At 43.2% G+C, this 13,124-nt stretch overlaps 1 protein-coding gene across 1 annotated transcript; it reads right to left on the bottom strand.

Moving 5' to 3' along the window:
* Window positions 1-1,183: 1,183 nt before the first annotated feature.
* On the bottom strand, window positions 1,184-12,607 carry LOC139541638 (E-selectin-like). The gene is made up of 16 exons (XM_071346512.1): window positions 12,493-12,607; window positions 12,299-12,368; window positions 11,702-12,193; window positions 11,386-11,577; window positions 10,943-11,134; window positions 10,564-10,740; window positions 9,079-9,270; window positions 8,700-8,873; window positions 7,252-7,443; window positions 6,871-7,047; window positions 5,618-5,809; window positions 5,241-5,414; window positions 3,775-3,966; window positions 3,394-3,570; window positions 1,972-2,085; window positions 1,184-1,802 (listed from the first exon to the last, which is right to left on the bottom strand). The coding sequence occupies exons 1-16, from the start codon at window positions 12,493-12,495 to the stop codon at window positions 1,720-1,722; spliced, it is 2,793 nt and encodes a 930-aa protein (XP_071202613.1). The 5' UTR covers window positions 12,496-12,607; the 3' UTR covers window positions 1,184-1,719.
* Window positions 12,608-13,124: the final 517 nt, after the last annotated feature.

Here is a 13,124-nt window from a genome sequence, read left to right on the forward strand (position 1 = left end):
CTTTCAAGTACTACTTAAGTAGTTTTTTGTGGTATCTGTACTTTACTTTACTATTTATATTTTTGACAACTTCGACTTTTACTCCACTACATTCCTAAAGAAAATGTTGTACTTATTACTCCGTACATTTTCCCTGACACCCAAAAGTACTCGTTACATTTTGAATGCTTGAACAGGATAATGGTCCAATTCACACACTTATCAAGAGAACATCCCTGGTCATCCCTACTGCCTCTGATCTGGCGGACTCACTAAGCACATGCTTCCTTTGTAAAGGATGTCTGAGTGTTGGATTGAGCCCCTGGCTATCTGTAAATAAGAAAATGTGTTTGTCTGCTTTGCTTAATATAAGGAATTTGAAATTATTTATACTTGTACTTTTACTTTGGATACAGTGTATTTTAGTGTATTTTAGCAATTACATGTACTTTTGATACTTAAGTATATTTAAAACCAAATACTGTTTGACTTTTACAAGTATTTCACTCGGTGACTTTCACTTTTACTTGAGTCATTTTCTATTAAGGTATGTTTACTTTTACTCAAGTATGACAAATACTTTTTCCACCACTGGCGAGAAGACCGTTAGACCCGATGATGTGCTTCTACGTATGAGCTTAGCCTGCCAACATTGCCATGACATCGCCTGAGTGTTATCGGGGATTTCTATAGGAGAAGCAGTTTCTGCCCATCTTCATACTGTGCTCTGTGTGGTTACAGCTTTGACTGCATGCTGACAGTGAATTCAGAGCCATTTAGTGGCTAGCTACACTACAAACATCATTTTACCAGGTTTCTGTGAAGCAATTGTCATGACAGTCAGACACAACATACCCAAGAGTTTCCTGATTTGCAAGGGGTAGTCTGTGTTTATTTGATTGTTTATTAGAGACACAGTTTGAGATCATTCTGAGGGGATTTTGCCAGTTGTAGGGATTTGGGCTTCCTGGGAAAATGTCAGAGGTTGCTAAAGTAACCAGGGGGGGGGGGGGGCGCGGGGCTTAAAAGAAGGAAGCCCTCTTGGGATCCTTTCGTGCCACTCCACCTATTCTTATTCTACTGGTGTATTTGAGTTAATTTTGCTCTCTGTTGGTACATTTGAACTCAAATAGCCATGGACTATTTCTTTGCAGCTATTATAAAAAGCATCGGACAGAAAATAATGGAAAAAATAAGAACATTATTGACAATGTTTGAAACGTTTATTATATTTAAAAATACACTTTTTCAATATCAAATGTAATTCTGTAACACACAGACTGTGGTTTAAAAATAAATAAAACTTAAATACTGAAAGGCATTGATTTCACCGTTTTGTAAAATCATAACAATATATTTATGATAATACAAATAATTATACAGGGGAATACAATATACAACTTTCTGTAGTTTGTATAAAATAGCTGTCAAAATCAGTATCATAAGAAATTTGGCCACTTGTGGTCATATACCAGCCAGTGGTGAACAATTTGTTCAATACTAAACTCCCTTAGGGAGAAAAAATACATTTTCTGTAGGACCATCATGAGAACAGATGATTCTGGATACTCAACGTAGCACCTCTCTCCCAGTCAGACGATTCAAGGCTATCTAACCTACTACATTACAATACTGAGGAACTGTAATCCAGGTGTGACCAGCAGATCTTCTTTGAAAACAGAGCCAGCCTGTTCCTGCAGTTGTTCCTGCTGTTGTTCCTGCTGTTACTGTTGTTGGTCTCTATATGAGGCTGTCGATGCTGTTCCTGTAGGTCTGTAAAGGTTCCTCAATGTCTGAGGTGCTGTTCAGATCAAACTTGTTAGCTGGAAGGAGGCAATGAAGAGCATATTGATGAATATTGTCAAGTAAGAAATAGCCATTCTGAATCAAATCTGTGTTATGAAACAGGGATGTTTTTGAATTTCTTATGTCTTTCTTATTCCTAGCCAATGACTGTGAGTGGAGAAGATAAGGGCCTTCTTCTGTGTTTACCTTTCTGTCTGATTCGTTTGAGGAGCCATGCGGCCAGAGACAGGCCAGATAATGACACAGCGCCCCCTGCTGCCAGGCCTAGGATAGTGGGGTCCAATGGAGGCTCAGGTGTGGCTGGAGGAAACAAGAAACAACAGAGGAAAACAGTCAAACAATCTGAATCAACTGATCGGTCACATCACTGACTACAACTCTCTCAAAAAAATTTCGTATTTTGGTAGCCCCCTTATGTAGGATATGCATTCATGATGCATTCATAAAGCCTTTATAACCGCTACATAAGACATACTTTGTCCTGATGACCAGCGAATATCCAGTTTGGTTGTCTCACAGAATTTCAATTTGGCTGTGTCTCACAGAATATTCTGTTTGATTGTGTCTCACACAATCCAATTGTCTTAAGGCTTAAAAATCCTTATTTAACCTGTTTCCTCCCCTTCATCTACACTGATTGAAGTTGATTTAACAAGTGACCTGGTCAGTCGTTGTCATGGAAAGAGCAGGTGTTCTTAATATTTTGTACACTCGGGCTGAGTAAAACCTCTCACTTCACCTCTTTCTCTCCATTTAAACTCAGTCTATACTGTTTTAGTATTGTGTGTAAATGTGTAAATTGACTGAGATTAAACAGGAGAGGAAGAGGCGAAGTGAGAGGTTTTACTCAGCCCAAAATCTGTCCATGAAAATAAGCCCCTGAAGTGAGGAATTTTCGTATGAAGGTCAATGAGATGGTGTCGAATTTGGTCAACAACAAAAATGTCATTGCTAACTTGCTACGTGAGGCTTATTTGATTGAATAGAGGTTTCGTAATGGTTATGTTTATGGCCCTGGTAGTTTGAGGCTCCCGAGTGGCGCAGCGGTCTAATGCACTGCATCTCAATGCAAGAGGCGTCACTGCAGTCCCTGGTTCATATCCAGGCTGCATCACAGCTGGCACACAATTGGCCCAGTGTTGTCCGGGGTAGGCTGTCATTGTAAATAAGAAATTGTTCTTAACTGACTTTCCTAGTTAAATAAATACATGTCGTTTTACGAATGCACTGATATAAGTGGACACACGTGGCATTTCAGCAACTTTGATAAAGAATGATGTTGTCATAGAGATAGATGGGGGACTAGTCATTGATATAAGCCTTTTAGCAGGGAGATTGCCATTGAAGGTCTCCACCCGTTTCAAGTAGTCACCTGGGTGGGGATTCTATGAGTTGTGAACAATCGGCCAATGAAGAAGAAGGAAATGTAATACTTCAACATTCTCGCCTCCTCCCGCCTGCCTTGCATCTTTGAGGACATGTATTTCCCTTGTTAGAGTGGTCATATGTCTATCTAGTCAATAAAGACATTGGTTTAAAAACTCTTGTCAATATAGACAATGGTTTAAATCAGGTCTATTTTAAAGATGCAAAACAGTTTGTCCTTACCTTCACAGTGTGGTATCTCCTCACTCCACACAGCAGCTGATGTGCAGGTCACCGTGATCGCCCCTTTGAGGAGATAACCCTCAGAGCAGCTAAAGTTACAGCTGCTTCCATAGGTGAAGTCTTCTCCACAGCTGATAGCGCCATCCTGTGGCTGCTGGAGGGTAGGGCAGCTTACAGCTGCAAGACAAGAGTGAATAGTGGTGCAGTGGTCAGTCTGTGTCCAGAGACAATTCTAGACTGTCATACAATTACAAACTATATTTGTCCTCCTAGATATTTCTGAATGTAAAATGTCCTGTGTCATTCATATATTTTAGCAACTACAGTTGATGTAACATGTTATGGGGGCTAGGTTTACAGATATGCAGAACCTGTACACACCAACACACTGCGGCTGTGAGTCGTTCCACTGTCCCGAGGCTCCACACTGCAGGGTAGCAGAGCTGGAGGCCAGCCTCTCATAGCCCTCCTCACAGGTAAAGCTACAGGTGGACAGGTAGTTGAAGGAGCCCAGGGGATGGGAGCAGGCCATGGATCCCTTCCCAGGTTCATACAGCTCACTGCATAAGACCACTGAGGAGGAGAGGGCAGATCGCAATACATGACTAAATGTGTCAATGCTGTCACAGACTCTATAATGGCACAGATACAGAGATGAGTCCTCTATCTAGACTTGGTTTCCTCTATTGTAATCGTTCCTCTTTCACCCCAGCTGCCAAACTAACCCTGATTCAGATGACCATCCTACCCATGCTAAATTACGGAGACATCATTTATAGATCGGCAGGTAAGGGTGCTCTCGAATGGCTAGATGTTCTTTACCATTCGGCCATCAGATTTGCCTCCAATGCTCCTTATAGGACACATCACTGCACTCTATACTCCTCTGTCAACTGGTCATCTCTGTAAACCTGTCACAAGACCCACTGGTTGATGCTTATTTATAAAACCCTCTTAGGCCTCACTCCCCCCTATCTGAGATATCTACTGCAGCCCTCATCCTCCACATACAACCCCCGTTCAGTGAGTCACATTCTGTTAAAGGTCCCCAAAGCACACCCTGGGTTGCTCGTCTTTTCAGTTCGCTGCAGTTAGCGACTGGAACGAGCTGCAACAAACACTCAAACTGAACAGTTTTATGTCAATCTCTTAATTCAAAGACTTAAATCATGGACACTCTTACTGACAGTTGTGGCTGCTTTGCATGATGTATTGTTGTCTCTACCTTCTTGCTCTTCTTGTTGTTGTATGTGCGCAATAATGTTTGTACCCTGTTTTGTATTGCTACCATATTGTGTTGCTACCATGTTGTTATATTGTGTTGCTACTGTACCATGCTGTGTTGTCATGTGTTGCTGCCATGCTATGTTGTTGACTTAGACAACACAACACTACATAAAGAGAGACCTATCTTGTCATGATGTGTGTTTTGTCCTATATTTTTACTGAATTTATTAGTTTTTTCATTCCGGTCCCCGCAGGAGGCCTTTTGCGTTTTGGTAGCTCGTCGTTTTAAATAAGAATTTGTTCTTAATTGACTTGCCTAGTTAAATAACGGTTAAATACAATAAAATAAAATACATATATTTCTATGGTCTGTTGTTCACAGGCATCTCTGCCCTCTCATTGGCTAGAATGGTCCCACCTGTTCTCGCCATCTTTGAGGACATGTTTTTCCATTGATAGAGTGGTCATATGTCTATTTTGTCAATAAATACATTGGTTTAAATTGATTAAAAAATTATTGTCAATAAAGACATTGTATTAATTTGTTTAAAAACTCTTGTCAATATAGACAATCGTTTAAATCAGGTCTATTTTAAAAATTGAAAAAAGTTTGTCCTTACCTTCACAGTGTGGTATCTCCGCACTCCACTCAGCAGCTGATGTGCAGGACACCGTGATCGCCCCCTTGAGGAGATAACCCTCAGAGCAGCTAAAGTTACAGCTGCTTCCATAGGTGTCTTCTCCACAGCTGATAGCGCCATCCTGTGGCTGCTGGAGGGTAGGGCAGCTTACAGCTGCAAGACAGAGTGAATAGTGGTGCAGTGGTCAGTCTGCGTCCAGAGACAATTCTAGACTGTCATACAATTACAAACTATATTTGTCCTCCTAGATATTTCTGAATGTAAAATGTCCTGTGTCATTCATATATTTTAGCAACTACAGTTGATGTAACATGTTATGGGGGCTACGTTTACAGATATGCAGAACCTGTACACACCAACACACTGCGGCTGTGAGTCGTTCCACTGTCCCGAGGCTCCACACTGCAGGGTAGCAGAGCTGGAGGCCAGCCTCTCATAGCCCTCCTCACAGGTAAAGCTACAGGTGGACAGGTAGCTGAAGGAGCCCAGGGGATGGGAGCAGGCCATGGAACCCTTCCCTGGTTCATACAGCTCACTGCATAAGACCACTGAGGAGGAGAGGGCAGATCGCAATACATTACTAAATGTGTCATTGCTGTCACAGATTCTATAATGGCACAGATAGCCCCCCTCCTAACTCAGCCTCCAGTATTTATGCTGCAGTAGTTTATGTGTCGGTGGGCTAGGGTCAGCCTGTTATATCTGGAGTATTTCTCCTGTCTTATCCGGTGTCCTGTGTGAATTTAAGTATGCTCTATCCAATTCGTTCTCTCTCTCAGAGGACCTGAGCCCTAGGACCATGCCTCAGGACTACCTGGCCTGATGACTCCTTGCTGTCCCCAGTCCACCTGGCCGTGCTGCTGCTCCAGTTTCAACTGTTCCGCCTGCGGCTATGGAACCCTGAACTGTTCACCGGACGTGCTACCTGTCCCAGACCTGCTGTTTTCAACTCTCTAGAGACAGCAGGAGTGGTAGAGATTCTCTGAATGATCGGCTATGAAAAGCCAACTGACATTTACTCCTGAGGTGCTGACTTGCTGCACCCTCGACAACCACTGTAATTATTATTATTTGACCCTGCTGGTCATCTATGAACATTTGAACATCTTGGCCATGTTCTGTTATAATCTCCACCCGGCACAGCCAGAAGAGGACTGGCCACCCCTCATAGCCTGGTTCCTCTCTAGGTTTCTTCCTAGGTTCTGTCCTTTCTAGGGAGTTTTTCCTTGCCACCGTGCTTCTACACCTGCGTTGCTTGCTGTTTGGGGTTTTAGGCTGGGTTTCTGTACAGCACTTTGTGACATCAGCAGATGTAAGAAGGGCTTTATAAATAAATTTGATTGAGATACAGAGATGAGTCCTCAATCTGTTTCTATGGTCTGTTGTTCACACGCATCTCTGCCCTCTCATTGGCTAGAATGGTCCCACCTGTTCTCGCCATCTCCTGCCTGACTTCCATCTTTGAGGACATGTTCTTCCATTGTTAGAGTGGTCAAATGTCTTTCTTGTCAATAAATATATTGGTTTAAATTGATTTAAAAACTCTTGTCAATATAGACAATGGTTTAAATCAGGTCTATTTTAAAGATGCAAAAAAGTTTGTCCTTACCTTCACAGTGTGGTATCTCCTCACTCCAAACAGCAGCTGATGTGCAGGTCACCGTGACCGCCCCCTTGAGGAGATAACCCTCAGAGCAGCTAAAGTTACAGCTGCTTCCATAGGTGAAGTCTTCTCCACAGCTGATAGCGCCATCCTGTGGCTGCTGGAGGGTAGGGCAGCTTACAGCTGCAAGACAGAGTGAATAGTGGTGCAGTGGTCAGTCTGTGTCCAGAGACAATTCTAGACTGTCATACAATTACAAACTATATTTGTCCTCCTAGATATTTCTGAATGGAAAATGTCCTGTGTCATTCATATATTTATAGCAACTACAGTTGGTGTAACATGTTATGGGGGCTACGTTTACAGATATGCAGAACCTGTACACACCAACACACTGCGGCTGTGAGTCGTTCCACTGTCCCGAGGCTCCACACTGCAGGGTAGCAGAGCTGGAGGCCAGCCTCTCATAGCCCTCCTCACAGGTAAAGGTACAGGTGGACAGGTAGCTGAAGGAGCCCAGGGGATGGGAGCAGGCCATGGAACCCTTCACAGGTTCATACAGCTCACTGCATAAGACCACTGAGGAGGAGAGGGCAGATCGCAATACATGACTAAATGTGTCAATGCTGTCACAGACTCTATAATGGCACAGATACAGAGATGAGTCCTCTATCTAGACTTGGTTTCCTCTATTGTAATCCCTCCTCTTTCACCCCAGCTGCCAAACTAACCCTGATTCAGATGACCATCCTACCCATGCTAAATTACGGCGATGTAATTAATAGATCGGCAGGTAAGGGTGCTCTCGAATGGCTAGATGTTCTTTAACATTCGGCCATCAGATTTGCCACCAAAGCTCCTTATAGGACACATCACTGCACTCTATACTCCTCTGTCAACTGGTCATCTCTGTAAACCTGTCACAAGACCCACTGGTTGATGCTTATTTATAAAACCCTCTTAGGCCTCACTTCCCCCTATCTGAGATATCTACTGCAGCCCTCATCCTCCACATACAACACCCGTTCTGCCAGTCACATTCTGTTAAAGGTCCCCAAAGCACACACATCCCTGGATTGCTCGTCTTTTCAGTTCGCTGCAGCTAGCGACTGGAACGAGCTGCAACAAACACTCAAACTGAACAGTTTTATCTCAATATCTTAATTCAAAGGATCAGTCGTGGACACTCTTACTGACAGTTGTGGCTGCTTTGCATGATGTATTGTTGTCTCTACCTTCTTGCCCTTTGTGCTGTTGTATGTGCCCAATAATGTTTGTACCCTGTTTTGTACTGCTACCATGTTGTGCTGCTGCCATGTTGTTATATTGTGTTGCTACTGTACCATGCTGTGTTGTTGTCTTAGGTCTCTCTTTATGTAGTGTTGTGTTGTCTATCTTGTCGTGATGTGTGTTTTGTCCTACATTTTTACTGAATTTATTAGTTTTTTAATTCCAGCCCCGGTCCCCGCAGGAGGCCTTTTGCCTTTTGGTAGCTCGTCATTTTAAATAAGAATTTGTTCTTAATTGACTTGCCTAGTTAAATAATGGTTAAATACAATAAAATAAAACACATATTTCTATGGTCTGTTGTTCACAGGCATCTCTGCCCTCTCATTGGCTAGAATGGTCCCACCTGTTCTCGCCATCTTTGAGGACATGTTTTTCCATTGATAGAGTGGTCATATGTCTATTTTGTCAATAAATACATTGGATTAAATTGATTTAAAAATTCTTGTCAATAAAGACATTGTATTAATTTGTTTAAAAACTCTTGTCAATATAGACAATGGTTTAAATCAGGTCTATTTTAAAGATGCAAAAAAGTTTGTCCTTACCTTCACAGTGTGGTATCTCCTCACTCCACTCAGCAGCTGATGTGCAGGTCACCGTGATCGCCCCCTTGAGGAGATAACCCTCAGAGCAGCTAAAGTTACAGCTGCTTCCATAGGTGTCTTCTCCACAGCTGATAGCGCCATCCTGTGGCTGCTGGAGGGTAGGGCAGCTTACAGCTGCAAGACAGAGTGAATAGTGGTGCAGTGGTCAGTCTGTGTCCAGAGACAATTGTAGACTGTCAGACAATTACAAAACGATATTTGTCCTCCTTGATATTTCTGAATGGAAAATGTCCTGTGTCATTCATATATTTATAGCAACTACAGTTGATGTAACATGTTATGGGGGCTACGTTTACAGATATCCAGAACCTGTACACACCAACACACTGTGGCTGTGAGTCGTTCCACTGTCCCGAGGCTCCACACTGCAGGGTAGCAGAGCTGGAGGCCAGCCTCTCATAGCCCTCCTCACAGGTAAAGCTACAGGTGGACAGGTAGTTGAAGGAGCCCAGGGGATGGGAGCAGGCCATGGATCCCTTCCCAGGTTCATACAGCTCACTGCATAAGACCACTGAGGAGGAGAGGGCAGATCGCAATATATGACTAAATGTGTCAATGCTGTCACAGACTCTATAATGGCACAGATACAAAGATCAGTCCTCTATCTAGACTTGGTTTCCTCTATTGTAATCCCTCCTCTTTCACCCCAGCTGCCAAACTAACCCTGATTCAGATGACCATCCAACCCATGCTAAATTACGGAGATGTAATTTATAGATTGGCAGGTAAGGGTGCTCTCGAGCGGCTAGATGTTCTTTACCATTCAGCCGTCAGATTTGCCACCAATGCTCCTTATAGGACACATCACTGCACTCTATACTCCTCTGTAAACGGGTCATCTCTGTGTAGCCGTCACAAGACCCACTGGTTGAGGCTTATTTATAAAACCCTCTTAGGCCTCACTCCCCCCTATCTGAGATATCTACTGCAGCCCTCATCCTCCACATACAACCCCCGTTCTGCCAGTCACATTCTGTTAAAAGTCCCCAAAGCACACATCCCTGGATTGCTCGTCTTTTCAGTTCGCTGCAGTTAGCGACTGGAACGAGCTGCAACAAACACTCAAACTGAACAGTTTTATCTCAATCTCTTAATTCAAAGACTCAATCATGGACACTCTTACTGACAGTTGTGGCTGCTTTGCATGATGTATTGTTGTCTCTACCTTCTTGCCCTTTGTGCTGTTGTATGTGCGCAATAATGTTTGTACCCTGTTTTGTGCTGCTACCATGTTGTGCTGCTGCCATGTTGTGTTGCTACCATGTTGTTATATTGTGTTGCTACTGTACCATGCTGTGTTGTCATGTGTTGCTGCCATGCTACGTTGTTGACTTAGGTCTCTCTTTATGTAGTGTTGTGTTGTCTATCTTGTCGTGATGTGTGTTTTGTCCTACATTTTTACTGAATTTATTAGTTTTTTAATTCCAGCCCCGGTCCCCGCAGGAGGCCTTTTGCGTTTTGGTAGGTCGTCATTTTAAATAAGAATTTGTTCTTAACTGACTTGCCTAGTTAAATAACGGTTAAATACAATAAAATACATATATTTCTATGGTCTGTTGTTCACAGGCATCTCTGCCCTCTCATTGGCTAGAATGGTCCCACCTGTTCTCGCCATCTTTGAGGACATGTTTTTCCATTGATAGAGTGGTCATATGTCTATTTTGTCAATAAATACATTGGTTTAAATTAATAAAAAAATTCTTGTCAATAAAGACATTGTATTAATTCGTTTAAAAACTCTTGTCAATATAGACAATGGTTTAAATCAGGTCTATTTTAAAGATGCAAAAAAGTTTGTCCTTACCTTCACAGTGTGGTATCTCCTCACTCCACTCAGCAGCTGATGTGCAGGACACCGTGATCGCCCCCTTGAGGAGATAACCCTCAGAGCAGCTAAAGTTACAGCTACTTCCATAGGTGAAGTCTTCTCCACAGCTGATAGCGCCATCCTGTGGCTGCTGGAGGGTAGGGCAGCTTACAGCTGCAAGACAGAGTGAATAGTGGTGCAGTGGTCAGTCTGTGTCCAGAGACAATTCTAGACTGTCATACAATTACAAACTATATTTGTCCTCCTAGATATTTCTGAATGTAAAATGTCCTGTCATTCATATATTTATAGCAACTACAGTTGATGTAACATGTTATGGGGGCTAGGTTTACAGATATGCAGAACCTGTACACACCAACACACTGCGGCTGTGAGTCGTTCCACTGTCCCGAGGCTCCACACTGCAGGGTAGCAGAGCTGGAGGCCAGCCTCTCATAGCCCTCCTCACAGGTAAAGGTACAGGTGGACAGGTAGCTGAAGGAGCCCAGGGGATGGGAGCAGGCCATGGAACCCTTCACAGGTTCATACAGCTCACTGCATAAGACCACTGAGAAGGAGAGGGCAGATAGCAATACATGACTAAATGTGCCACGATGAAGACATTACTCAAGATACACAACAACTGAAATACAGGAGGTCTAAGCTGTCATACTGTTATAAAGACCGATAGCAAGACACTGAAGTAATTCAAAGAAAGTACAAATCAAAAGTTTACAACAAATGGTAGCTGTTATTTTATTCTCTTATTAGTCTTTCCAGAACACTTTATTTATAAGGTTAATAAGAGTATATACTTACATTCACAGGTGGGAGGCTGTTCCGACCATGATTCTGAGGCTGTGCATCTCACAGGCCCGGAGCTGCTCAGTCGGTACCCCTCTTCACAGGAATACTGACACGTCGAGTCAAAGGAGAAATTCCCATTGGGGTGAGAGCAACTGACACTGGCTTTAGCAGGGGCAGTGACCTCCTCCATCTTACATTCAACAACTGCCGACAAAGGAAAACAGGCAAGGAGTTACATTTAAGAGAACTTTGAATGTGATAGCACAATGCAGTTGGTTTCATACTGCCTGTATTAGATTATTGGACTATATCATCCTGGCTTGCTTACCGTGTTCACACTGCTCTCCGTAGAAGCCCTCAAAGCATTTACAGTGGTGGCTGTTGATGGTCTCCACACACTCTCCATGGTAACATGAGTCGCTCTGACACGAGGCTGTGAAGCACAGAGCCGTCTTCTTCTTCATACACGTCTCGTCGTTCCACTTCCCTGTGTCCTTCTCTCTCTTGATGTACATCTCCACACAGTCCTCGTTGTTCCCCCCGTTGTTGGGTTCTCCGTCTGCCCAGTTTTCTGCCTCTTTAGTCAGAATCTTATTGGTCCCCACCCAGGTCCACACGTCGTCCACCTTACGGATCCCTATCCAGTAATAGTTGGTCTGCCTGGGCAGGATGCTGTTAAGGTGGGAGATCTCTCCACGGTTCTGGATGGCCACCATGTCAGTGTAGTGCTCCGTGCACCACTTTCTAGCAGTGTCCCAGTTCATAGTTTTGTTGGAGTGATGGTAGGACCAGCCCTCTACTCTACTGCACATGGTGACAACTGAGGAATGACATAAAAAAGGTCAATATTGACATACAGTACATGAATGAGTTTACATGAATGGGATTTTAGAAATGCATAGATCTTTTGAAATGTGTTTCTTACTTGAGTACAGGAGGAAGAGGGTGATCCATGAGCTGGGGCTTCTGGCTTGCTGTGATGCAGAGCAGAAGTCCTGTGGAGACAACATCAAGCCATACTTTACAGACTGAGAAATACATTGGCTGTCTGAAATGTATATAAACGAACTAATGCATCTTAATTTTAAGGCATAAACCAATTCTCTCAACAGTACTTACCATTGTACTTTTTTAAATGTGATGCTCTTTTGCAGGTAAATCTCCAAAGGATATGTTTCTAGTCTTATCCAGTGGATGAAATGATACTGCTCTCTGGTACTCTGTGCATACATATATATACACCAACCCACACTTCAACAACGGCCACAGACCGGAATTCATCGTTATGACACTGCCTGGGCGTGAATAGGCTACTCTGGAATTTCCAACTTGGAAACTTTCTCCCTCTCTCTCTCCCTCTTTTAGATATCTGGACTCTATCCTATTGTGTCGGTCGGACAGATAAGGGATTCTCTGAGCAGGGGCCAGAGCCCAAAGCCCGGGCTGCAACAGGAAACAAAGAATGAGGTAGCAGGAAGCTCTCATTAACAACAGCCTCTGCCCTGGGCAGAGATTCACAGATACTGAGCTGGCGTTGAAATGTTTCTTTCACTCCTTTGAAATGTCTGGCTAACACCACATCAAGCATTTGTTGTCATGAATAGTGGGGTGCATAATCTATTAATTAGTCATAACATTGTAAGCTAACAGTTGACAAATGTACTATGTCAAGTCAACCTCTATTTCAAGTGCATTTCATTGAGTTGGGTTTTGTTATAACAGTGTAGAATGTGACTAACCCACTACTGTGT

This window comes from Salvelinus alpinus, chromosome 16 (assembly GCF_045679555.1).
Source record: "Salvelinus alpinus chromosome 16, SLU_Salpinus.1, whole genome shotgun sequence".
NCBI classification, from domain to species: domain Eukaryota; kingdom Metazoa; phylum Chordata; class Actinopteri; order Salmoniformes; family Salmonidae; genus Salvelinus; species Salvelinus alpinus.

Bases quoted from the DNA above. Each gene is read 5' to 3' on its own strand.
- LOC139541638 (XM_071346512.1), bottom strand. The intron at 5,810-6,870 runs GTAAGGACAAAC...TCTCCTCCTCAG, and splicing joins GGAGATACCACACTGTGAAG to TGGTCTTATGCAGTGAGCTG. The intron at 5,415-5,617 runs GTGTGTACAGGT...TCTGTCTTGCAG, and splicing joins CTCACAGCCGCAGTGTGTTG to CTGTAAGCTGCCCTACCCTC.